General features: G+C 51.4%; 5 protein-coding genes across 8 annotated transcripts in view; 2 read left to right on the top strand and 3 right to left on the bottom strand.

Moving 5' to 3' along the window:
• The window catches only part of LOC125947910 (uncharacterized), an 8,920-nt gene extending 5,099 nt beyond the window's left edge, over window positions 1-3,821 (bottom strand). Inside the window, exon 1 of the mRNA XM_049673443.1 lies at window positions 1-3,821. This exon is cut by the window's left edge and continues 421 nt beyond it. Coding sequence (XP_049529400.1) covers window positions 1-353 — 353 coding nt within the window. The 5' untranslated portion in view covers window positions 354-3,821.
• Window positions 1-5,909, bottom strand: part of LOC125947931 (ATP-binding cassette sub-family G member 5) — a 12,397-nt gene extending 6,488 nt beyond the window's left edge. The window contains exons 1-4 of the mRNA XM_049673495.1: window positions 5,502-5,909; window positions 5,012-5,311; window positions 4,627-4,925; window positions 4,415-4,558 (exon numbers count right to left, since the gene is read on the bottom strand). Of these exons, the coding sequence (XP_049529452.1) occupies window positions 4,415-4,558; window positions 4,627-4,925; window positions 5,012-5,311; window positions 5,502-5,555 (797 nt within the window). The 5' untranslated portion in view covers window positions 5,556-5,909. The remainder of the gene's footprint in view (window positions 1-4,414; window positions 4,559-4,626; window positions 4,926-5,011; window positions 5,312-5,501) is intronic.
• The window catches only part of LOC125947944 (atlastin), a 145,511-nt gene that overhangs the window by 77,314 nt on the left and 41,014 nt on the right, over window positions 1-27,183 (bottom strand). The window lies entirely within an intron of this gene.
• Window positions 1-27,183, top strand: part of LOC125947999 (protein D3-like) — a 348,887-nt gene that overhangs the window by 308,733 nt on the left and 12,971 nt on the right. The window lies entirely within an intron of this gene.
• Window positions 1-27,183, top strand: part of LOC125947914 (ATP-binding cassette sub-family G member 5) — a 46,470-nt gene that overhangs the window by 9,082 nt on the left and 10,205 nt on the right. Inside the window, exons 1-2 of one of the 4 annotated variants that reach the window (XM_049673450.1) lie at window positions 6,452-6,708; window positions 8,425-8,887. The gene's annotated coding sequence lies outside the window, so the exon portion shown is untranslated. Of the gene's footprint in view, window positions 1-6,451; window positions 6,709-8,194; window positions 8,888-27,183 lie in introns of those variants that run through there. The other 3 variants (XM_049673449.1, XM_049673448.1, XM_049673451.1) reach the window with 3 other exon arrangements.

The following is a 27,183-nucleotide window of genomic DNA, read 5'->3' as shown; positions in this document are numbered from 1 at the left end:
GTGTCCACCATCATCATCATCATCGCTGCGGCATGGCACTCTTCGTCGTCGCCATTACCGACAATGCCGCTGGATGGCAACGAATTCGTCGTCGTGGTCGTCGTTGTCGTCGTTTCCACCGCGCCTACTAACGGTGAGGAGGCTTGTGTGCAGGATGAGGATGACACTTGGTGGGATGCTGCTGCTGCTACTGCTGCTACTTCTGCTACTTCTGCTGCTACTACGGTTACTACCGACGACGGTTGTGGTGGCGAAGGTGAAGGCTGTTGCAGCATTTGTTGCGGAGGTGGATGTGGCGGCGGAGATGCCATCGTCAGTACCGATTGGTGCTGGTGCTGTAGATCACGACGCATTGTCGTAGCCGCGCTAGAGGCTTAGGGCGCGAGCGAACGAACGAACACGTTTCCGCCTCCAGAGCGGCGCCACCGCGTTTTGGTCGAATGGAATGTCCTGCTCCTGTCCACGTTCTTTGCGTTTCGGTTTTGTCTCTTCTTCGCTCGCTCACTGTCTCTCTGTTCGCCTTATCTTTCCTACACACAGCAATCGAAGGAATGTTTGTTCCGTGTGACACGGCCCTGCCGGTGTCCTTTCTCTTCCGCAATCGCTCTTGCAAAAAAAACAACAACCACTGCCTGGTCTGCCCGTCGAGTTCACGATGCTTGTGGTGTGTGGCCACCTTGAAAAGGCTTTCGCTACAGCTACGCAGTCACTGTGGCGCTGTCACCGTTGCACGCCCCGATTGTTTGTGAACGTGCGTGCGTGTGTGTGCGTGATGTTGTTGAAACGCAACGGAGCACCCCTCAACCGTTCTACGCAACCCCTCACGTTGTCACGCACAGCACACTGCTCTGCTCCGGGCCCTGTAGCAGCGTACAACACAACAACAACAACAATAATAAGAAGGGCGCACAGCCGGGGAAACACACAGGAGGCTACGTGCTTCACGGTCGACGCCGCTGGTAGAACGTCGGTGGTTGCTGTTGCTGCTGTTGTTGTTGTTGCTGCTGTTGTGGTCGACTGTTGTGTCGCTCGATTCGTCGTCGTGCACTGTGTGCGTGAGATGACGCCATAATGCCCGTCGTGCCAACCTGTCCGTTTGTCGCGCACTCTTTGCTGCTACCCGTCTTCCTGCTTCTAACCCCGGCACGGCACCACAACCCCGGTCCCGGTTCCCGCTCCAGCAGCGGCCGATGCGCACAGCCACATCACGCACGTTCCACACTACCACAAACGTACACCGCACCACAAACCGTGACACACTCGCGCACGAAGACGGCGGCGGCCCCCTTTTATTGATTCACGACGGTTCAGAATCACAATCCAGAAACACTCCGTCCGTTCGTGCACCACCGCCGTGTAGCACTTCCTGCGCCTGTGTCGTGCACGCAATTCGCGAACGCGAACGGCAGGCGAGGCTGATAAGATGATAGGATGCGAGGCCCGCTCTATACACCACAACGTTCACGTTGCTTGTTGTCGCGCGCCGGGAATTCGGTGATGATGACGGTGATGATGGACGGACCACCGCTCTGCTTCTCTCTCTCGGGAGGACCGCAGCAAAATGACGCGCACCGAACCGCTCCGAGACGGCGATGGCTACGGCGGCGGCGGCGGCCATCGAATTGGCCACGACCGATGTGAGAGTTCTCTCGCTCTCCGCTTATAAGCACCGGAGCACGAATGCGCTCCTCGCACGCACGACGCCAACGAAGCGACCCTCCGGCGCACCCGCACACTGCCCGTGTGCCTTCTCTGCCCTAGAACGCTGCCTACTGCTTCTGCTTCTTGCCGTCGCCCTCTACTACTTCACGGCTCGTACACGCGAGATGGTCGTCGGATCGCAGCAGGTCACGTTTTTCGTTACTTCCTTCTACCTTGTTGACGGGGAACGGGGGGTTGGAAACGTGCTCTTTCTCTCTAACACACATGCGCTCTCTCTCTCCTCCCAATAGCCGTGCCAGGAGTCACGGAAATTGTCCAATTCCTTTTTGCTGCCTACCTGCGCCCGCATCCCTGCATGCGCGCGTGTGTGTGTGCGTGTGTGCACGGTGGTCGTAAATGTGAGGACCGGTGAACTGGGCTGGGAAGCAGCAGCAACATCCTCTGAACGGCGGAAGGGAAGGCACATTCCTCCTCTTCGGTCAGCTCCATGTGGGTGCGAGCGAGCGAGAGAGGAAGAATGGGTTCCTCCTTTTTCTAAAAGCTAGCCAGCAGGTTTTCTGGCCAGGGAATATCTGGCAATAAGTGTCCGTGACACCGGACCAACCATACCTGAAGCTACACTAGAGGGGAATGGCATGACCAAGGACATAGCGAGGTTGGAGTGCAGCTCAAAATGTATCGGATCTAGCCATTAGCAACTAATACTACTGCAAAGTGTTAGCAGAGTTTGCGAACAGTATTGCGGACTGGCTGGACCGAGTTAGCTCTGGCCAGCATTCAATTAAGATGCCCTCCAAAAACCATCTTCACGCGACTGACGCACATCGGGATGCTCCCGCAAATCGGCTTTGGCGATGGCGATTTCGCGTGATTACTATACTAGCGCTTCTTCTTCCTTTTTCTTCTCCTTCTGCCGGTGGGGTTCTGGCCCGGCCCGGCCCGGCCCGGCTTTCCTCGCCCCACCGTATGTCGTCGTCGTGCGGGCCGCCCCGGGATAAAAACTAGTTTCTTGACCAACCAAAACCGATCGCTCTCCAACGCTCTCGACGCTCTTTGTTTGCTTTCTTCCTTATGCCTGCACCGTTTTCCATCGTCCGGTCGTCCGGAGCTATACACGACGACGATCTCCCGTGCCCGGTTTGCGTTCGTGCAACTTCGAGCACACCTCGCTCCCCACCGTGTACCACGGGAGAGCCGGGGGCCGTTAAGTGTCCTCAGCGGAGCGCACCACGGCGTGCTGTGGTAGTGGTGTGCACGATATAGTGCAAACGCACGCAAAGCTCCAGAACGTTCAACTCGCGCCCTCTTCTCCCACGGTCCCACGCTCGCTTGAGGGTTGGGGTGTAGGCTATAGGCCTTCTTCGTGCGTCAGCGTGTCCGGCGGCACTCGACGACCGGCTCCAACCCAGCTGCTACTACCAATACACCGACACGAGAGGCACGAGTAGTGAGAAGCGAAATTGGTTGCATTCTCGTTTAACCGTGCTCCGCGTTGCTGCTGCTGCGTGTGTGATGGCGTGTTCTGGTGAGTCAGGCTTCGCATGAATTGTCACCCGTTGCACGTTGTTCACACACACACGGATTGCGCACGAAATGCACATTCCACAGTGTACAATGCAACGGAAGTGCCGGTATTTAAAGCTCATGACTCATGATGGTACAGCCCCGCCGCCATCGGGCGTTCACGAGAAGAAGGCTTTTGTGGGGCACAATAACATAGAATGATGGGGCAGACATTGGTCCCATCGGTGTGAGTGGTGTATGGTCTATGTTGGTAACATAGAACACAGCGAGAATGTAGGTTTTTGTTTTGGGGGCGTGAATTTGTTGTTGACCAGCTCTCTGCATCTTCCCCTGACTCACGTTTTGCTTGTTTGGGTTTCTGGTTATTGTGTGAGTCTTTAGCACCGTGAAGCAAGGTGAGGGCGCTACAACGTTCTACGTGACTTTAGAGGGTTCAAGTATGGCCAGTCAGCATCATTTGGACGCTCGGTTGCTCGATGGCGCTTTTGTGGTGAGCATATCATTTTATGTTACATAGTTTGTAACAAAAAAATCTAATCCAAGAAGAAAAATTTATGAAGGCAAACTCCAGTTTTTCTTCAATGATCATAGATTATCATTTTCTTTTACTTGACCCAATGTTGTGTTGTCTACTTTTAAAGCCTAGCTTTAATGAGTGTAGATTATTAGGTGACAGTTGACAATTGACAGACATTTAGTAATATATGTTAAGCGGATTTTATGTAATTTAAAAGCTAAAAGTATTGAGTGAACTTAGAACAGATAAAACACGCTGAAGTGTAAATAAATATAACAGTTTGTAAAGGAATTAAATAAAAAAAATTGAAAAATAAGTCCGCAAAGCACAAAATATCACATCACAAACAAAATTGATCAACTAACATTGCGGACATCCGTCAAATATAGTGACTGATGAATGAATTCAATTACAATATATTAAAGTACACAAGGGATCGAGAAACAATGGGACTTTGGTTAAATATTCTGCGTAATAATTTAAATTAAACTTTTGACAAATGTAAATGATTGAGAAAAAATTTTCAAAATGCAAAATGATTGAATGTTTTGAACAAAAATAAACGCCACACAAACCAAAAAATTAAGGTTTACATATTAGAATATTTTCGTAGCACACTAGATTCCATCATACTATCCGAAATATAAAACATATAGGTGATTTTACATAACAATTCAGTAAATATTTTGCTGAACAAACTCAGCGACCTACCTGCGATCAACGGTCGACAAACAGAGATAGTACATCAGTGGATTCTCGAGCTGCGGACATGGAAATCCAATCCCATGGAAGTACTCGAGCATCGCCCGGGTGCCACCAGAGTAGACGGCTCCTCCCAAACACAAAAACAGAGCCCTACAAAGAAACGATCACAATGAATCTGATTGTCATTCCGAAGAGACCGTGCAGACGTCCGTTCATACCTATCAAGGAAAGGGAACACATCCGATCGTGGTTTCTCAAGCGAAAGCAGAATACCACATCCCGTCTTTTTGGCCGAGTTCGATAGAATGCTTATCAGCAGATAGGCACTGAGCGGATCGAGTCCCTGGGTTGGTTCATCGAGCAGCAGCATCACCGGATCGCGCACCAACTGAATACCGATTGCCAAGCGTCGCTTCTCGCTTATATTCAGATTTTCCACCTTCTTGTGGGACACCTGGGACAGGGCGAGATCGGCCAGCACCTGGCGTACCTTGGAGCTTTTCAGATATCCACCCAGCTGGAAAAGGGTCGAGCGGAATGAAAGTTTTAGTAATAATCAATTCATTTTGGCATTTTTTGTGACCATCTAGACCAATTGCTTACAATTGTCGGTGTGTAGTGTAGCGTCTGGGAGACGGTCAGACCGGGAATGAAGTCACAAGCGTGCGTTACGTAGCCGCACCGTTGCTGGAACAAGGATTTCGTTAGCGGCGCCCCATTGAGTAGAACCTGACCGCGCGATGATCCCTCCGAGCGCCGGGCTATGACGTCCAGCAGGGCACGCTTACCGCTACCCTTCGAACCCAGGATGGCCATCACTTCGCCACTATGCACCGTCAGATGCACCCCCTTCAGCACCAGGGCCGATTGGCCACCGCCATTAAAGCAACCACCGGTGTCGACCTAAAAAAAACGCACAACAATCGAAATCAAAACAAACGACATCAACGGCATCGCACAAGACAGGAACCTTGAGTTCCCGCTAGTGTTGAGCGGCCCGTGAGGCACGTTCGAGCAGCTACGGGAATGCACAACTCGGACAGTACGGACACTCACCGGCGAGCGGCTAACCGCAATCGGACAATATACATACCTCCGTCGTATGGTAGATGTTGTGTGCTTCGAGCACGTAGTCACTGCCGATCATGATGCTGTTACTGCTGCTGGTGCTGCCAAAGCAAACGATAGACTTAACGATCACAAGCGACGAACCCAACGCACACGCACAAACGAAACGATTAATCGCGCGAGTTCCCCCCGGTGGGTGAGTGGTAGCTTAGCACCGAGGTGGATTAAACGAGGACAAACCTACAAACACGATCTGTATGGACGGGCTCCACCGGTAAGCACTGGTGGATGGACGGACGGACGCAGTGACAGCAACAACCTCCACCGTTGACGTTGCGTTCGTGACTGAGAGCAGCGATCGCGGAGGCGCAAGCATGAAACGATGAAGCGAACTCACCCGTTTTTGGGGGAGGGCGCATCCCCTGATCGAGTTGTACAATACAGTCAGGCGGACGGACGCGATCGCACACTGTGGTGTTGGTTTGATTCGTTTTTAAGATTGACTTTCAGCAGCTGGTAGCACCAGCTACGGTTGATGTCCAGTATGCAACCAATTTCTAGTCGTTGTACGATCGTTCTAAGATCAACTGTGATGTTTTCTGTACTTTTGTGAGATCGTGAGCAGTTCTTAATTTGTTAATTGATGTATATTATTTTTCAAAAAATTAAGAACCTCCTTTACAGCTTCTAAAACTCATTTTCAACAACACAACAACATTCTTCTGATGATACTCATGCAACAACGTAAGCTATTGGCGAGGAATGAGTTGATTGCGAACCTTACCATCCCCGTGCTCAATGTTTACCTTTTTGCCGACACAACCAGCGCATAGCTCAATAATTCATCGAAACGAACACCACGATCACCGCGGGCACACCGCGAGTACCGGTGCGCGATCCGTGGTGCCGTGTGCGTGCTTGCGATCCGTGAGTGACCGCCGAGTCTTTTGATCTACGGGGCCTCCCGAATCAACATGGCGTCCCGAGCAGGTTAGTTGTAGTTTCGCTTCGCTGCCAGCTAGCAGCCAGTAGCAGCCCGTAGCAGCAGCAGCAGCATCAACATCGACAGCATCGACTCATCCACAACCTACACCGGAGTGATTTTGGAATTCCTCCTTCCCTCCCGGCAATACGATCCGCAATAGTTCCAGCGACTGATCGATCGATCAAAGTGAAATAACAGCAAAGTTCGTGAAACAGTGTCTACGATAACCGTCGCGATCGTGAGTGAGGTAGAGTCGGAAAAGTGTTCTTGATTAAACGTCATAATCCAGGCGAGCATACACCGGGGACCGGAGATCCGGTTCGAGCAGTTCAATTGAACTGCGCGCTGCCCGAATCTCCAGTCCCGGGGAGCCAACCGAACTGCGTGTGTGTGTGTGTGTGCGTGTGTGTGCGATCTGGCGGCATTTACTCGGTGACGCGGATGCCTTTGCGGATTGCGCTGGATGTAAATTAATTAAAATGCAAAAAAAAAACGCTCTGTTGACGGTGCGACTATACTTTGTTTCGGCGGGGCTGGATCCAATTTTTGAAGGTTACCACCCCATTGTTTTGCATTAATGTGCTACCACCACCACCACCTTCTTTACCTCCTGCTACTGTCCTCTGTTTTGTGTACATTCTTCTGCTGCATCACATTTTTTCAACATTGACCGCAACTGACAGAAAGGGGGCCTTTTTATGTGCGTGTGTTTTCAAATCAGTAAACGTTTGTGACACGCTCAACACAGGATCGTGAATCATAGGTGACGCCCAACGATCCGCTCGTAACCTCTGGTTGCACAATATCTGCATCACGTTGGCTTCTGTTCTGGTTTTTCGAGAATTTCGTTTCGCTCACCCACACGGCTTTCCAAAGGGGGTCATAGCGAGTTCGAAGAACGAGCACAAACACACACACACAGAGAGCTGGACACACAGCGCGCAGCAGAGTTCTAAGTAGAAGCAACGGCTGCTGACCCTCCATTAAAGTACTGGCAGACGACAGACCGAACGTTGCTTTACGGTTGTCGCCCGCGGCCCGAGGTTTCATCGACGTCTCCTTCGTGTCGGGAGGCGCTAAAAGGCACTGTAGGGAGGTGGGTAACGACCACCAGACCACCAGAAGATGGCACTGGCCGTTCTGTCTGTGTGTGTTGGCATGGCATCTTGTGTCAGGGCAGGCGCAACGACGCGCCAAACGGTCATCGTTAAGAACGCTCGTGCTGGAGACGCGATCGCGACCGCCACGGCCACGATGCTGCTCGTTCTTCTTGAGCCACAAAAAGATAGAAAGAGAGAAAAGCAGAAAGAGAGAGAGTGAAAAGAAACGATCGAGGTAGAAAGACAGAGGAGAATGAAAAAGGGATAAAGAACAAAAGAAAGCGAACTCCCCGCTTGACGCTTCACGGACCGTACGGAGGTCAAGAAAAAGGGGGCTTGCCAAGCCAAGACGTTGGAAATCTAATTCTAATTTGTCTCGAAGCAGTCTCGCGCTTCGCCTCTTATCATGCTCACGATCTCGTGATCCACGACCAACACACACACACACACGCCATACACCTGCGGCAAACATCAAATGGAGATGCTGCGAGCACATTCCAGCCGAGTGTGCCGAGCATCGTATCGTATCTCCTCCTTCTCCTCCTCTACCTCTCCACAGCATCGCTAATCACACGTTTATCTTTTCCAATTTGGAATTCCTTCCTCCTTCCGCTGGCATCCTCCCCTTCGCAGTGATTAGGAAGCTTTCGGTTCGAGGGTTCAAGATTGCGCTGATCGTCGAGTGTCGCGGTGTAAATCAAAGTGTGTAAAACAAACCAAGTGCCTTCTCCGGGGGCAAGGGTTAGAGGAAGGGAAACAAAACAGTTGCCGAAGAAAGCCAACCCGGTCCCGCGTGTCGGACCTAGAATGGTAAACAGTTAACCTGATTTTCTCTCCCGTGGCTCCCGTGGAAAATGGTACAGTGCGAGTGACCGAAGAAGTCGCGAGTCCCCGAAAAGCTTCCGACCAGTGTCAGTGAAAACCGTGTGACCGCACCGCTAGACCAAGATTGAAGTCATCAATTTCCGGCCCCGGTTCGCCTCCCCGCGCGTGGTGGCAATCGCGCTGACTGATAAATGCGGTCCAGTTTCCCGCGGACTCCGGATCTCGGACAATGAAGCTGCGGTTCCTGCTGGGCCGTGCTGTGTGTTTTAAGGAAAAGTGAAAATAGAATTTATGAGCCCCGAGAGAGTGTGTGTCTGAGTGAGTGTGTGTGAGAGAGAGAGAGCAGCATAAACTGTGAACTGGGTGTCATTGGACAGTGCGCGATCCTCTGTTGACATCATTTCTCGCGCACCATCGTTGACATCGATCGTGAAGCTGATAAAACGGAAAGTCTGTGCTGCTGATCAGCGTGGATCTGAACAACATTCCTTCATCCCTGAGGTAAGCGAGCAATTCCGTCATTTCGTATCGAAATATTTGAGGGGATCTTTGAGAATGAAGTGTTAGAACTTCACGTTTTCATTAAAACAACGAAACATCAAAGCAAACACACGAAGCCACCGAAAACCATGAAAACCAAAAGTAACTCAAGGCTTGCTTGCACTTCTCCACCTCCAAGATGACGCTTTTCCGTTCCATTCCGTTCCATTCCGGTAGTGGAGTGGTGGTGCGGCCTGTTCCGGTCTCCGGATCTACTACTCCTCACCATTCCGCATTCCCCTGGCCCGGCGTTGCACCGCGCCGCGTTACGCGTTCGGCCATGAATTATGGATGAACCTGAAAGCAACTGAACCGTACCGAAGCGGTGCTACAGTGGCGGTGGTGCGCTTGACGGCTTGGCATCGGGTGGCACCTATTTCTTGAGACAAAATGCCGCCCTTTGTGGCTTACCCGAATTTCGGAGCTGGCCGCGCCCGCGCAGGTTCTGTGCGCTTGACTCCATTTCCTACGCTGTGGTTTACGGTGGTACTCATGATGATGACTGTGATGACGCGATTCTCATGTGGTTGTGTGCGCTTTCTTCTTCGAAGCGAATCGAGGATCGCTGCTTGAGGCAACGAAAAACACACGTGCGACCAATGAGGTCACCATCTATTCCACCAGCACCCCCCAAGGGAGGGGGCTGAAGGGCCACAAATCACTGCATCCACACCACAGCAGCCACGCTCTATTGGGAAAACATTAACCACACACCTCTCGACATACGTGTGTGTGTGTGTGCGCGCGCGTCATAAAAGTGCAACTGGGCGCGAGCGTGGAAAATGAGTTAGAAAAAGATCGGTTTTTACACGGCCAATGGCAGCAGCAGCCAGCCAGCGCCCAATGGACCCAAATGGGCCCTTACAATTGCCAAAGGGGGAGGCACTGTGAGGGTGTTTTATGCTACACTATTTTGTACCATTAATGGTGCTGTGGTGGTCAACCATTAAAAACCGCCGCGACCGCGATCGTTGCGTTGCGTCGATGCAGCTGCACCAAGGGAGGAGAAGGAGAAGGAGAAGCAGAAGAAGGATCGCGGCGTTGCATCGACCGCGATAACGATGCTGACAGACAAAACGAACGAACGAACGGACGAACGAATGGAGCCTACAACATTCCTTAAGACGTTTGCCGTTTAGAAAGGATAATCAAAATCGTACCGGAGGCGCTCCGTCTCCGGAGGGTTGCCAGCGCGGGGCGAGGTGGCCCACCTTTCAACAAACAGACAAGACAAGCCGAACGCGGTTTGTTGTGTGCCAGCGCAGGCTTCAGAACGTGCCATATCGCCAGCGCGAACGCTGGTGACCGAAATTGAGTGACCAATGTTTTGCACAACACGACCTTCTTCGCGATGCCGATTGCTATTCGGTCCGGCGAGGCAACCTTCGCGACCTTACCACCTCTCCTCTCGCTCCCCCTCGTGCGTGTCGGTGAGAAACGATGCCAACACGTACCACGTTTGGGGGGAGGGCAAATGAAAGCATTACCGATGCACCGTAGATACCGCGAAGGCGAATGCCAACGCGACTCCGAGGACCATTTGGATTGCATTTGGGATCTTTTTTTTTTCTCTGTGCTGAGATGCGTGATCGGTCGACTTGCCACACATCACCACATTAGCAGTAGGGTGGGTGGTGGCCGTTTTGCAGGGAGCTCGCACTTGTTGGTATTTATCCGTGGTCTGTGGTGGGTTTTATGGACGGGAAAGGTTAGTATCCGTATGTATTGAAGCCACAGGTTAGTTGCCTTTTGAGGGCACGTTCCTCGTGTTTTGCTGAATGGAAAGCATTCCTAATTGTGTATTTTTTTATTAAACTTATCGTCTATAGTGGGTTAGAAAAACGGAAAGTACAATGTTAAAGTAAATTACAAAACATTACAAACTTCTTAAATATACAATAACTATGTGGCTAAGATAAAACCTTCAATCAGGATAAATTAAACAGGAAAACAAAAACTTCAAATAGATTTTCATATGAGCCAATGCAAAATAGATGAAAAACAAGTGACTTAATTGATAAAAAAGATTAAATGCATAATAACTAAGCAAAGAAGTGAAATGAAATGAAGTAGATCACACAAAACAGTGAACAAAGCCATATTGTGCCGCTATTAAGCTAAAGAAACGCCCTTATTGCGGCCACAGACGCTTTTTAGAAGTATAAATATTGTTGTAGCATTGTATTGCAAACCAAGTGTGTTATGTTAAGGTTATGCGAGGGACTGATAAGTTGGCTTGCAGTTGATCCCATGGTTCAGACACACACCTGGCAATGGTTTCTACTTCATCTTCAGAGAACGAGAATGATGCTCCCGAAACAGGTCACACCGATAAGCAGTGCTCCTGGTCGTTTAGCGGCCAACAACCAAAGTGGAAACGAATCGAAAATAGTTCATGCAACCCCCATAACACCAGCCCCTGTTAAACGCACCCGCATAGCCCCAAACGGTGGGCCAGTTTGTCCTAGTTTGTTCGAAACCGGGAACGCCACGTAATTCGTAGCTTGTTAACACATTTCTCGATCGGTTTTTTCGGGGAGGAAAATGGGTGCGAGTTAAAAACGGGCATGGAACGAACATGCTGCGTATGCTGATCGGCATCGTTGGTTGCCTGAGCAGCATCAGAAAGCTGCTTCTCCCCGGTGCCTTGATGACGCCAGCCGGGCTAACCCGAATTTTCCGATCGATCGCACATCGATCGCTGAATTTGATTTTCCATCTTTGATCATCTTTCATCCCTTCCTCGCTCTGCTCGCTACCATCGCCGATCATGTAAACAAACAATTAAATAATATTTCAATTTACCTCGCGTCCCCTTCCTCGCCCCTGCAGCACTTCTTTTCCTGCAGGTGAAAATGCGGAAAAGGCACCAATCAAGAGAGAGAGAGAGGGAGAGAGAGAGAAAGATACTTGACCAGACAATCTTTCGGCTGTTGGATGGAAATTAGAAAACATGTTTTCTAATCGATTGCCAAGCAACATAAGCACCGTCGTACGGGGTACCTCCGGTGTGGTATGGGGCATGGCATCAAGATGCCACGCACGGAAATCGATCGATCATCCTCCATTTCCGCACGATCGCAGCAGCGCCCGCGAAACGTGCTGCGGTTCGAAATTTGCACTTGCGATGAAGTTTCACATGTGAGAATTGGGTGCGTAAAGCTACTTCTTTTTTTTTTTCGGGGCTACTTCTGGTGCTGTTGGTGGTGCCGCTGGTGGGTGTTGCGGGAAAGACGCGGAGCATAATCCATCAAATCCATTTTATACGCCAACCAGCGCCACGCAGCATCGACGAGAGTCGAAATGAGGTTAGACTGTTCGTTTTCGGTGGTTGTTGCTCATGTTTCTCGTGTTGCTGTTGCTGCTGCTGCTGCTGCTGCTGCTCCTGTGGCCGTTGGTTGCAAATTCGATGGGCACGCATTCCACGATCGTGCTCCGGACCGTACACACTGGACAGAGAACGGTAACGAGTAACGACGACGGACGTGAGGTTGTTTTGGGCACAAAAGAGAAATTTCAATTCGCAAACATCGCTACTCGCCTTTCCGATGCCTTTAACTCCTTGTCCGCAGTACCAGTGATCCTTGGCTCTCGCTCTCGGGCTCGCGGATGAGACATTTGTGGATGCCGCGCACGTTTCGGAATTGAATCGGGCTCCAGAGGGTGTTCCGTTGTTCACGACGAACGACACGCTAGCTGTCGCGTGCTGCGATTCAATTTGTCCAAACATTCCCGAACTGCCCGAAATCGATCCGATCGTCCCAACCAATGGAAGGGCGTCGGCATCGAAAACCTGTTCCACCGGAATCCGTTAGTCCGTTAGGGAAGGATAAACGATGTTCGATGTCAAAAACACATTAACATTGGTTCGATCATTAGGTCAAATCGTCGTGGCCACCGAATCCATCTTGTCCTCTGCGCTGCGCTGCGCTGCCTGCTTGTGTCGGGACCGTTCGGGGGGTCATTGAACGCGTTGCCATTCCTCTCAAGGGATTTAAAAAAAAATAAATAACCCGTGGAATGTCCCGTGGTGCGAGTGACTGAGAACCGAAAGACCATAATCCACCATCCGGGGTCCATTAAACGATCCATCTCGCATTCCCCGGCCACCATGGCACATGGGTCTCTGTCGTAAGGGAATGTCATGGAACGCAGCAATTAGTAGCGAGCAACCCGGCCATTACCCCGGCCGTGATCCTCAAAATGGTGCAGCAGGTCAAACAGAGAGCGCCTCGATCGCTGACTTTCTTTCACATTCGAGCTTCCTTCACGTCCCTTGAGGCGAGGGATACTCTCCTCCGGTGGTAATGGTGAGTTGCAGCTCGCGCGAAGAGATTGTTCATCGAAGAAACAATACGATCGATCCGTCGCTCGGTGGTGTGGTGTGCGCAGATTTTTTTGCCATAAAATTCCCCTCCTCCCCACCGCACTGCACACTCACATGCTGCACCATTCACCTGCCCGGCGTGCCTGCCGGATAGTACTTCTTCCGTTTTCGGCCGAACCGATCCGAAAGTGAAACCCAATGTGCCCCTAGACTCAGTGCGCGAGTGCGAGCGCGCGAAGAGAGTGAAACTTTCGCCCAAACGATGTTCGAATAATAATAAAACAAAAAGTGTGCGCGCAAAAAAAAAAAAACAACAGACATGGAAAAGAATAAGACATCGGCGAAAGGGGGCCGCCGACGATGACGATGACGACGACGACGAGACAAAACATGTTGATCACATCGCAAGAGAGATGAAGTGACTCGTCACAAAACATAGCCACCATTGGCATGTGAGTGGTTCAGTATGCGGTGCATGTGTGCGCCACTGGATCAGGAGATTGGTTTTCTCCCCCAACGATGCTCTGAAGATGCTCTGGCCGATTGTTCTGCTCCGCACTTTTACTTTGCGCGCCCGTTTGATGAGCGAAAGGCCGGCGCCACCTCACCACCACACGTGCTACACGTGAAGCTGACGACAAAACGAAAGACTTAAATGCGCGCGGTACATGCCGGGCCGGGATGGTAGTAGGCGACGAACCCTTAAGGGGTTTGCTACGATGTGCCGCGAGTGTCAAGATTGTTGCATTGTTGCTAATGCTACTGTGGAGGAATGGGGACGACGGGACGTGGTACACCGTGGTTCCGATTAGCGTGGAATGCACTGGCCGCGAATGTGTCCGCTGAGATGATAAATGAGCGATGCAGCAGGAAAACAACGTCAGACCAACTCGAGATCGCGCTCTCTCTCTTTCTCTCTCTATCACTCTTTCCCTCGATCTGGCGCTTTCTTCTGACCGCGAGCCAGCGCGCGCCCCAGGAAAACCTGTTTCGAGGACTTTTGTGCAAGGTTGTTGGCCGTCGCCCGGGCCGCGGCTCAAAAGGCTAGAGGACTGGCGCACTGTAAACCCAACAGCCCCGCATTCGTTCGCTCATTACCTACCTCTCCTCCATATTCGAAGCCATCAGCCTGATGATTGCTGATGGTGATGATGATGCTGATGAGCGAGCCAAGGAGCGAGCGAGGGGGGATAATTTTGACCTCAAATCCATCGACGTTCCCGTGCCCGACTCCTGGTCCGGCTGGAAGGGGGGTGATTTTGGAGATTGTGGCCAGCGGAATCGGAAAGAAAGTTGGTCAGTACTGTCAGCAGCAGCAGCAGCAGCAGCAGCACAGGTCCGGGGAGTGATCTCTACAAGTTTCAATGGAGCACCCAACGAGAGCGTGGCCATTATGTGGCTTTTCCGATTTGATTCGCCTGCGCTTTTCTCTCGGGTACGCGCGCTCGCTCGATGAATTTAGATAATTTTCCTAGACGAAAGACAAAGGCACTATGGCATCATCCGATGATCCCGCGGTTTCAAATGAAACACCAATCTGTGTGTATCTTATCGTCCGGTCCGGACAGTTGGATGTGGATGAATTAAGAATTTAGTGAAATTGGTTTTAATTCGTTTAATTCGAAGGCAACATTTTTGTCCATCATTACCATTGCAAAGATCGGACGATTAGTCAAACAACTAGATTGGCGCCAAAGGTGCTCGAAGCGGCAAGACAACCTCCTCCTTTCGGTTACAGAACGGGCAACAACGGGTTTGAGGGTAAAGCGCGATGCCATTTTACGTTCGTCGCTCGAGCTCTCACAACTCACTGTTGGAAATTGTGGAGATAAAAATATGAATTAAAATTTCGTACCAGCTATCCACACACACACACAGCACGCTCGGGACGCATAAAACCGGAGCCACGGAACAAAACGTGGTGGCGTGGTGTGGAACACTGGCCAAGACCGGGGGTGGCATCGACATCCCAGCGAAAACCGCTGTTCACGTGGTGTGTCTTCTCGAAATGACTAATTGTCGGGTCTGTGGCCGGTGATTCGGTTTAGTACCGGTTCCCCGCATCACGGGGGCCTACCGTCACCCTGTGCTGCGCCAGTGATTTGAATTCATTTAATTGCCGGCCCCATACCGGCCACGGCGTGGCGTTTAACGTCTCTGGAGGTGACTGAAGAAAATGGAAGGGAAAAAAGACGTGCTAGAGAGAGAGAAGAAGAAGAAATGTCTGTAACGTCGTGATCACTCACGAGATTCTCAACTCCGGCTTATCGTCGGATTGTACGAGTTTTAATCCTACTTCGAGGTCTATCGAGGAAAAGTACTTCAGCAAAATGTCACTTTCGGGAGTTTTTTTTCTCACTAAACGAAGCAAGATGAACTTTCTCGAAACACCTCATGGAACATTAGATTTGATTTGTAGACTCACCATTGCGGACACTCGTCCCGTGATCCGTGGCCACATTAACCAGATCACTTGACAAATTGGAACTACGAAAGGCATTCCAGGTTCAGGCAAAGGTAGAGCAGGGCCAGAGACCACGAACACGGTCATAAACAAATGTCACAAAGAGAAACACTTCCCGGTCCCGGTAGCAGCAGCAGCAGCAGCAGCAGCAGCGAAAGACTTTCTTTCACTTTCCATGCGACCACCGGCCACTTACCGCCTCGCGTTGTGACCCCTTGGCACGCACTCTTGCTCTTGCTTGCTCTGGTTGTTTGCATAAGTCCCAGTGACATGCGTGCATGTGACCAAGCGTGTGTGCGTGTGTGTGTATTAATGAAATGATTCGCCCGGGAACGCGAAAGTTCGAACGCATCTCGCAGCTAAACTGTGGACGTCTGGACGTGGTCGCCATCGGTCACTCAACTTTCGCCCAGCGGCCGAGAAGTGCCGACCCGGTTCATGGGAATCAAATATTCCAAAAATGAAAATACACGCTACCGGGAACCGGGAAACCGGTTTAGCACCGGCCAACGAGTGGCAAAGGCACACACACACACACACACACACACACACACACACAAACCTTGGCCGAACCAAGGAGCGCACCGGATCACCACCGGTCAACGACAAAGACGACGCCAGCGACGCCCGCGACGCTTTGGGCCCGTAGGACAATAGGAGGTTTGTGGCTTTGCTTCGCAGCTAATTGAATCCGATGTGCTTGGACGCGCGCGATATGCTGATCCTCTACGCCACTTATGGACACACTCACCTCACCTCTTGGGTTGCGCACTTACCGAGAGAGAGAGAGAGAGAGACAGATAATGCTTGTTGTTGGAAAGTGGCGTTCTTCTGCGCTGCTTCGGGAATCGGGAGATCGCGAGGAGGTTCCAAAACGGCGCCACCTGACGTCCGTACCAATACGGAATTCCACTTCACCGAGAACGGACTCGAGGAAAGGGCTTCTAATGAGGGATCCTCTGGTTGATCAAACACAATGCTGCTATCGCATAGCAGCTGGGGCCGGATTGAATCCGAATCCGAATGCCGGCACCTTGAAACGGTCAAGCGATCCTCCTCAAGCGATCGTTGCACGATACCATCGTTCGGCATTGTTTCGGTTGGTTTGTTATGTAAAAAGAAAACCCCCCCCCGGTCCTGCTTCGATCATGCAAGTACCACCACGCCTCAGTGCCGTGCCTATCGGTTCAATTTGGATAGGGATTTGCTAGTGTCTAGCAGGCTCTTCTCTGTTGGCTTCCCAAAACACATCGATACGGTGTCCCGTTAGAATCCCAGATCGCATCCCATGGCGTGGCGTGGCGCGGTGCGGCATGAAGACATCATGAGAGAAGGGCGTAAGGAGGGGTAATGATACTTAAATACGCTTTTAAGATACCGTACAAGCGGGCGCAGAACACCTCGAGGATCGCCTTCGAATCGTTCGTTCTCAGTTCGCTCGTTCTGGGGGGAATGAGCGTGAATTAGAATAAAGACACCACCGTTGGTACCAGTTCTACACACACACACACACACACACACACACACACACACACACACACACACACACACACACACACACACACACACACACACACACACACACACACACACACACACACACACACACACACACACACACACACACACACACACACACACACACACACACACACACACACACACACACACACACACACACACACACACACACACACACACACACACACACACACACACACACACACACACACACACACACACACACACACACACACACACACACACACACACACACACACACACACACACACACACACACACACACACACACACACACACACACACACACACACACACACACACACACACACACACACACACACACACACACACACACACACACACACACACACACACACACACACACACACACACACACACACACACACACACACACACACACACACACACACACACACACACACACACACACACACACACACACACACACACACACACACACACACACACACACACACACACACACACACACACACACACACACACACACACACACACACACACACACACACACACACACACACACACACACACACACACACACACACACACACACACACACACACACACACACACACACACACACACACACACACACACACACACACACACACACACACACACACACACACACACACACACACACACACACACACACACACACACACACACACACACACACACACACACCCACACACACACACACACACGACTGGTTAGAAGGGAGTGAGGAAGAGAGCAGATGAATCGGTCATTATCGGGTTTAGCTAACGGAGCAACACTTTCTTTTGGAATCGCATCCCTCGCCTCACGGTGGTTCGATCGGTGATTAAGCCATTTAACCCATTTTTTCGGAAGCTCAACCCAGCGCCCTGGGATGCACCTCCGCTCGATCGGCTGTAATTGCAAGACGGCGAGCCGCGATCAAGCTGTTATCGCTGTTTATGTTACTCGTTTCGAAGCACGCGCTACGACGATGCCGATGTTACTCGTTTCGAAGCACGCGCTACGACGATGCCGTAACGAGTGAGTGATTACGGAGCAGATAAGCTCCGACTAAGATCATCGAGATCGTCTTCGAATCGATCGTCGATGTAATAAACGCGATCGCGTTTAGTGTTGCAATTACATTGTTTAATCCATTACATAAAATGCTACAAACACACTGAAACCGTCACACCATCACCAGCACTACCACGAAGCCGGTCGTCGTCCCGAGAGTGACTCAATCGTGATCGTGAGCAAGAAACTCGAGAACGCAGCCTCAAAGCGACACGAGAACGAGAAAAAAAAACAGAGAAGAACGCGCCGGCAAAAGGAAGAGGAGGAGATGGAGCTAAGAGTTTGCTACGCTCCGTACGGAGCAGGGTCATTGGCACAAAACCACACACACCCGCGCTGACGATCCGTACGATGTGCCACCGTACCGCGCCCTCCAGGTGCCGATCTTCTGACGGCGACGACGACGAAGATGGCGGCAACTACGCTGCGAACGCACACGTTTAGCCCCCGTTGGTTGGCGAGCAGCACGTGAACGCGAACATAAATTCAACTGCCAGCCAGCCAACGAAACCCTGGCCTGGCCTGGCCTGTGCTGGCCCTCCGGGTACGACGTGATGCGGAGCGGAGCCAGCTCCAACGCTAGCCATGCAGGCAGCTAGCAGCACGGTCCAAGGTTAAGAAGGCGGTTATTACGGCGATGGTGGGCGGACATTGAAGTTGCCGGATGATGATGATGATGGCGATGGCGATGGCGAAGAACACCAAGAAGTTCGCTCCGTACGCGTTTTCGGCGTCTGAAGATGGAGTAAAGGTCCTAGGTTTTTCGGTCTTGAACTTGTCCACCCCGGACTGATCGCCATCACGCAATGGCCATCGAATAGTAATAGCGGAGCGTTGCATTCTGCAGCTGGAGAGTTAGTTTTGGAGTTTTGGAAGAAATACAGCTCTGACAGGTTCCGGTTGACGTTTGACGTGGGCTGTGATGTGCGTGTGACATTTACATTAAACGTCAAACGAAGGAAGCTGCTTGCTAGAACTTCCTAGTGTATGTTTGTGGCAGGAATCATCATCGTCAGCAACGTCATCATCATCACGATCTGGCTGGTATGTTGATGCCACTAGCACTGCATACGCTTACACCCAGGGGGGAACGCTTATCGGACGAAGAAGTTCAGCGACTTTTCTCCGTCTTGCATACACACACACACACACACACATAGAACGCACACAGGCAAAGAGCATCACGGTTGACGTTGGTGGTTGCGGTAGAAATGGCTACGCCAACTGCTCGATGCTTGCTCTCTGCTCCAGACCTCGGACTGGAAAAAAGCGTGCTCGCCGCGTTTGCAGCCGCGACACCACGCGATCCTGAAGTAGCGGCCAAGGCACGCCATCCAGTCAGCTCTGCTGTCGACGAGCTCTGCGTGCGATTCTCTGCTAGGTATTGAAGGGGCCAGGGTAGCCTCACTAAACACACCGATAGAGCACGGTTGGTGCCTTTGCTTTGGATGAGTTTCCAGAGTCCAGGTGTGTCCCGTGGTCCAGCATCCAGCAAGCCAGCCAGCCAGCAAAGCACCAAACATGGAACAGCGCTGCATCTGCTGCTCCGTTGCCCGTTGGGCTACTGCGATCGGGTTTGCCTGGTTTTCCTCAAACCTCAAAAGTGAGGCGCGTCGCATGCTGAGATCGCTGGTTGGCCTCCTGCTTTACAGTTACGTTGTTTTTTGTGTCCGTTTCGCGTGCTCTTCGCGGTACGCTGGCTGGCTGGGGATTGATTGAGTCAGAGCCCCGAAAATGCTCCGAGAAAACCACCAACGTCAGAATCACCATCGATTTGGGCGTCGGTGACTCACTTCGGGGTGGGCAGGCTGGCTGGCTGGCTGGTGTTGCTGATGTTCTTTGGGGAGGTTAGGACTTTCGTTGAGAAACTGCCACCTTGGTTTAGGATAGACATTAGCGCTTTGGAAGTCTTCTCTTCGGAGTCGTTACTGCCGAGAGTCGTTTACTATAAATCAGCAAAAGAAAAAGAAAGAGAGAGAGGAATAGAGAGAGACGTTTCGTTTCGCGGCGGTCGATCATTTGTCGACTCCGCCGAGTGTGTTTGCTCCGGGTTTATGGGCTCTGCCCTGCCAGCACCGGCAATAATCCGGGCGAATGGTGGACCACTAAAGAAGACTTTTACTTTAATGGCTTTTCTTCAATTTCCCTTCGCAGCCGGTGCTGCTACCGGTGTTGGGGACGCTGGGAACCGACCGACGTGGCGACGTGTGTGTTTGTGGCACAAATTTAGAAAAAAAAGAACCTCGCGAAAGGGAGATTCGCACCCGGTGGACCGTCTAGTCATGGAGCTGTCAGTCAGCCCTCCTCAACAGCCCACCTTTTGTGGATTGCTCGATCGTTGGATCGTTGGTTCTTTCTCGCCAGTTTCGGTTTGCAGGAACCGTGAATGGGCATTGGCATTCGGGACTGGTTTCGGGACCTGGGACCTACAAACGTCGCAAGGTCGCTCGACGCATAAAATCGGAATAAAACACTAAACAGTCTACCAGTGGGAATGCCAATGTTCGCGGACCTGTCTGATCCAGTTGTACGGACCATAGCGAGCCATAGCGTGTGGCTTTTTTGGAGCCCCTTGTGGCAGCCGATGTGGAATAGGTCAGTGAGGTAAGGGTCCCACCAACCAGTCGTTGGCCAGATCACTCGCGTTGGCTTTTTAAAGAAAAAAATCTCATAAATAATTCGATCCAGTAGCAGCAGCAGCAGTACATTCGCGGATTGTTCACGCATTTTTGATTTTGGCTGGCGTGGACATGGTTGTGACGTTCGGACGTTCGGAGGCCCCAATTCCCACACCACGCCGCAACCGCCGAACCGAAATGCCATCGAAATCGAGCTGCAATCGAGCATCGTTGGTGTGGTTTGAACTGTTTTTATTTTTATTTTTAAAGCAACACCTACACTGCACTACTACCAGCCGGTCGGTCGGTCGGTCGGACGGTCGTGCCTTTTGTGGCTCAAGGTCGTAAAAATTGTCCAACCGGAACATGGTCCGTAATGCCCCGTGGACCGAATGGGGCGTGCGCCAAATGTCCAAACAAAACAAAAAAAAACGCTTGGCAGACATGATACGCTCTCATGTTGGCTGGTCTCATGTCGTGTCCTCAACAGACACACACCTTTTTGGACCTTCGATGTCCTAGGAGAAGTCTGGTAACAGCTGGCCTCACGGTGTCTCGGTTTGATTGCAGCGGTACATGGCTGTCCGATTATCAAATCTAACGGTGATAGCCGCAACGATAAACAACCGAAACCGGGCGAGCCGGTTGCATTATGCAACGTTGCACTTTTATGAAGCAGCGCACCACCGCGGCACAGCAGTGCGGCCATTTCGTCTAGCGGCCAATGCAACGCAATGCACGCAAACGGTGCGATCGCGTTCGCGATCGCGGGATCCGGACAAACTGGTCTCCCCAGAAACGGCATTCCTGTGGGTACCTGGTCTAGGTGTAGCAAAGCTCCAACGGCTCTACGCCTGCACATCTCGCCCAGTTGGTTTTCAAGTGCATGCCGTGGGTTCCTCCAACGCACGGATGTGCCAACGCATCATCATCATCGTCGTTGTTGTTGCTGCTGCTGCGCTGCTGCGTGGCCTTCACCTATTACGTCGACCATCTCATTGCGTTGGCATTTGCCTAGCATCGAGCGTCTTAAACATGGCGGTTGATTCGTTGTTTACTGCTCGTAGTCGTCGTCGTCCAGTAAAAACCTGCTCGCGAAGAAGCAGCTCTTTGCTTCAAGGCATAAAGTCTAACATTCAGTTAAACTCCTCCTCTTCCTCCTACATCCAGCATTGTCATTCGCAATCTGCTGGCAAGTCGCGACGACGCGACTTCCTCGGTACGTCCCGCGCGAGGCCTCGACTGCGATCACTTTGTTTTATTGTTGTCAGTATTTATATCCCGCCTGGCTGCTTTAAAGACACTCCACACGAGGACAACCCCACGAGACACCGTGCGTCGTTTGTTTTATTTCCTAATTCGGATCGCATCATCTGCGAACGGAAGGAAGAAAATCCGCGGACCGCGGACGGATGCAATTCCACCTCGACGACGCACCGTGCGTCCGTGCGAAAACGGAAATGGTATTAGTATTCCGAGCGAGCCGTCAACACTGTGCCGCTGTGTGTTTCGCGAGGAGTGCTTTACTGGTTACAGTCGGCGAAGTTTGTGAACTCGCGAATGAAACTCGCGTTGTTTATGGTATCTACCGATCAAAGAGAGAGAGAGAGAGAGAGAGAGAGAGAGAGAGAGAGAGAGAGGGAAGCTCCATTTCTTCTTTACCCGGGTCGGGTCGTCGGGTATTATCACGGCCCGTTTGGTCACTTAATTGAAAGCCTCGGCGTAGAGTTGGCTCGTTATAATTTATTCCATTACCGAAGGTTCGCCAAATGATGATGGTTTTTTTTTTGTAGAGGGGGATTTTAATTGAAAAATAAACAAACCACCGCTGGCAGGCGAGCAGAGAGCAGCCATAAAGACGCAGACACGATGAGTGATGAGAGTACGGAAACGGGGAGGTGGTTGTACAGAAATGGAAATAAAGGAAAGGGCCGCCATAGCATCTCCAAATGCCAGACGCATTTGCATGTCCAGCCACTCTCTCGCTGGTCAATATTTAGTTCAGAGCTAAATCACGCATCAAATATGGGTATGGGAGTGCGCTCCCGATTTCAATGGCGGTGCACAATATTGACATACAATTCACCACTCGACTCACCACTCGACCACCACTAAATGACAGTTTCACTGCATCCAAGAGTGCAATGGTGGAATGCGATGGGGGGAGAAAACTCGGAAATCGATTGCTCGAAACTACTTTCCGATTTCCAGGGTGTGGTTTAATGTCCGTTGTTCGATGACCAATGACCATAATAATGATAGCGGAAAAATGCGGGAAAAGCCAATCCCTTCGCTAGGAATCCCGTGTGCCAATCCCCGGAAGTGAGGTTGTGGTCGCGCTGAACCGAACTCAAAACACGGTAAACTGTCCAAATGCCTATTGTTCGTGGAGCGCGGAAGCAAAAACCTTCAACCGCATGACCTGCCGGCGCGCCAGATTTAGGTGCCCTAAGCGATGCCCAGCCGTGGTGCATTCCTGCCGTTCAAATGTTGCCCAAAAACTCAAGGTCGGCCGCTGGTGTGTGTGTGTTTGCTGTGTCTTACCAAATTGTTGGCGTCCATTGTGTCGGAAGCGTTTTGTCGGTTAGAACTTTTCCGCTTCACACCGCCGAATGGATGGATGGGAAGCGCATTTGTTTACAACGATCCCGCGTCGAGGTGCATTTGATTTGTTGACCTTTTGTTGTGACCAGTTCCTTATTGTTTGATGGCACGGCAGTTCCGTAATTCGGAAAACGGGAGCGCACATAATCCACAAACTATCATACAATTTGACAGTTGCAACTGTCATACATCGGTCAAATTATATAGCAAAAGTAGGCCCCGACATTTTGTCGAAATTGATCAAAGTTGAAAAGGAAAACTTCCAAGCAAAACGATAATAATGGAGGGCGTTTTGCATTTTTTTCGTATAAATTAATAATTTCTATTTCGATGGCATCTAATGATGTATCTGCGTGAGGCTCACGTAACGCGACGAACTTTCACTGTTGCTGTCCTAACATTCGCCATTCCTATTGACACATTATCGAAGATATGGAAAAGCTTTATGGAAAACCCTAGAGATCATCGCATAATTTCACACAAACACACACACACACACTCGGGTGCGCGCGCGAGCGCGATCGTTGGCAACATTAGCGTGAAATCGAAAGAAAGTCTCCGGTTGGTTCGTTTTGGTTCTTCACCTTCTTCGTCAAGATCGTTCATGCGCGAGGGGGGAGGGGGAGGGTACGAGAAAACTAATGAATCCAAAACTGATTATCTTCAAAGTGTTAATGGGTGCCGCCGCCGCCGCTGCCGCCGCGCAGGTTGTGCCCATTGTAATTAAAGTCTACTTTACGTCGAGCGGCAACCGAAATGATAAACTATATTATCCGAGGGCCTCTATCTAGAGGCGTCTCACGAGCAAGTAATGGCGATGGTGGCACCTCTCGGGAGTCGCTTAACCTCCACCACCACCACCACCACCACCGCCCTTTTTGGGAAAGGTTGGCAACACTATCAGCAGCAGCAACAGCGTACGGCACGCTTCTCGCAAAGCCGCATTTATGTTTGGAGCATTTTCCGTCAAATATCTTTATTGACGCTAATTGCACCCCCAATCCCCGTGAACCGACGAAATGCAAGCACACACACACACAGACACCCACAGACACACACAGGGAAGCAGCAACACCATCTCGTGCACTTTCTCCCACAAGCACGTGACCGGCGCAACCTTAGGGCGCGTCGAAGACCGACGATTCCCATGCTCCAAATTTGTCATCGCGCCACCACCACCCACTTCCTCCACCTCGAAAAGCACCACGCCCGACCCAGGCCTCAACTCTCACTCTCACTTCTCTCACCTCTTAAGGCGTGTCACTGAATTCGTTGAATTTTATGAGCAGCTTAACCTTTTCTTCACCTGTTGCTCCGTGGCTCATTCACTCATTAACAGTACCACCACCATTGTGGCCGTTAACTGTGCTACCCTTGTATCCCGTACCTAGAGGGCTTTCTCACCGGCAGCCCGGCACAAATGGATCGCGAATCAATTTGCAGCTTCTGTAGCACCACCGACCGGTTCGTCACCTGCGCATCGAAGTCTTTCGATTGTTCTGCCGCTTGAACTTGAATCCGGTGGCCGATTTGCGCCGGATAATGACCGCTGGCGGTGGTGGAGTGGGTCAGTTCGGCTTTTCGGGTCAAGATGCACACGCCTTCATGCGCCCCTCCCTTCCACCCCGTTGGGGCGCCCTCCGGTCACGGACAATCCGTCGATTCGTCACGGAAGCCACCGTTCGGTCGTTCATTCGTTTGGGAACGGATGTAGCGCATTGTGCAACGCGCTGTGTGTGTGTGTGTGTGTGTGCACCTCGGGGCAAGAAGGGCACCAGAAGGTGGACAGAGTATCCACCCACTTGACCAACCTGCCGAACGGGGTGACATTGTCTCACCACGCCAAGGCACCCTCCCCATGAGATGAGTCGCTGAAGCATGAACACGAAATCGGGGCCAACGGCCAACCATTCTTCGATTGACGCGAGTATCAATCACACACACACACGCGCACAGAAACGTATGAAAGGGTTTTTCTTTCAATTCTTCACGGTACTGACGTTTGCGTCTTGGGTGACGCACTCCAGTGCCCAACCCCGCGCTATAGGTGACCACCCTTCGCTCGGTAAGACCGGTTCCAGTGTGATTAGGCCGCGAGGCGGAACGTGCCCTGTCTCCTGAGTCGCCGGATCGTGCGGATATTACGGTTACGGGGTTTGGATAATTTGTTTTTCCACCGGTGCGTAAGCCAAAGAAAAACCAAGCCACTCGATTTGCTTATCTAACAGTCCGCACATGCGTATGTGACACCCCTTAGGGTCCACCCCTGCGATGTGAGGATCGGAACATTAAAAAAAAACCCGGATCGCTGGATCTTGGCCATTTCTTGCATCCATTACGACACCTTCGGCACTTCGTTCCGCAAATGAAATCGCTCGATGATGTAATTTGAATATCCACACCTCACCCCGTTATCAGCCCCCCTTGGAGGAGGAGTGTTCGGCCCTTTTGCTCGGTTTTTAAGAAACCACCACTGGGGCAACACCATAATCAGGCCAATCTGTTTGTTCGACCGGACGGACGGTTAGTGGGTCAGGTTTTGGGTTTTTAAAGTAATCAAATCGTGGCCACGGCCACGTTAGTTAACGAGCATGTGTGTGAGGATGCCGCTTGTTTGTGTGGCTCCCTCTGCTCTCTTCCTCTCTCCCCCTCCTGTTGATGGTAATTATGGATGCTCGGGCCCCCGGATTTCGGACCGGGAATGAAATCTGGAGTAAGCATATCGATCGATCGATCGATCGTATCGCACACCTAGAGGAGACGATCCAGACACTGACGGCCACTGTAAGAATACGGAGGAAATGATAGAAATGAGGCAGCCCCGCCAGCATGAAGCGTTTGTGGAACGTTCCGTTAGCCGGCCAAAAACTCATCTCCTCATTCTCCTTCACCTCTTCGACAGCAGCAGCAGCTGATCGATTGGCGGAAAGGTAATCCCCCGTTAGGAGGTGAGGCCCCGAGAACACCAACCGATGGCGAGCAAATGCGAACGATCGCATTGGAATGCCCGGCGATCGTGGGGCGTAGAATTTGGGGCTTTCTGTTTTTCTATTGTTTGTTGCTGTTTGGTTCGATCTGTGGCGGCGATCAAGGCGAAGGAACGATTGAAGGTCTATCGTGCACTGCATGCTATACCCCCTGCGGGGGGAGGGCCCTTGCTGCAGCAGCAGCATGAACTTGAACGCCTTCGTAACTCGTACAACCGTGAAGCGCATCGGTGGCCGTAATGAATAGCCAATGAGGCAACGATGCAGTCAATCAATGCAGTCGTAGCACGCTGCACGTTTCACCCTAACCTCGATGTTAATTCCGACCGACTGCTACTGACACCAATCGATTGGGCGTTTGTTGTGGAGCATAAGTAGAACGGTGGATTAATCGCCACGTTTTTCGGTACGGCATTCCGCCCAAGACCGAAGAAGAATTTCATTTCGGGCCTCCTTCGACGGACCTTCGATTCGAGCCGGTCGGACGATCGAGCAGTTAATCATGCCGCGGATTCGGTGTGCGTGTGTCACATCGTGTGACACCCGGGAAGGGGGCGGGGGATAAAAACCGGTCCCCGAACACTGCGGCCACTTTCATCGACAAACCCATTAACGGCGGTTCATAACGGTGG

Source organism: Anopheles darlingi, chromosome 2 (genome assembly GCF_943734745.1).
Source record: "Anopheles darlingi chromosome 2, idAnoDarlMG_H_01, whole genome shotgun sequence".
Lineage (NCBI taxonomy): Eukaryota > Metazoa > Arthropoda > Insecta > Diptera > Culicidae > Anopheles > Anopheles darlingi.
The sequence above is the reverse complement of the archived record's forward strand: the minus strand, read 5'-3'. Positions and strand labels throughout refer to the sequence as shown.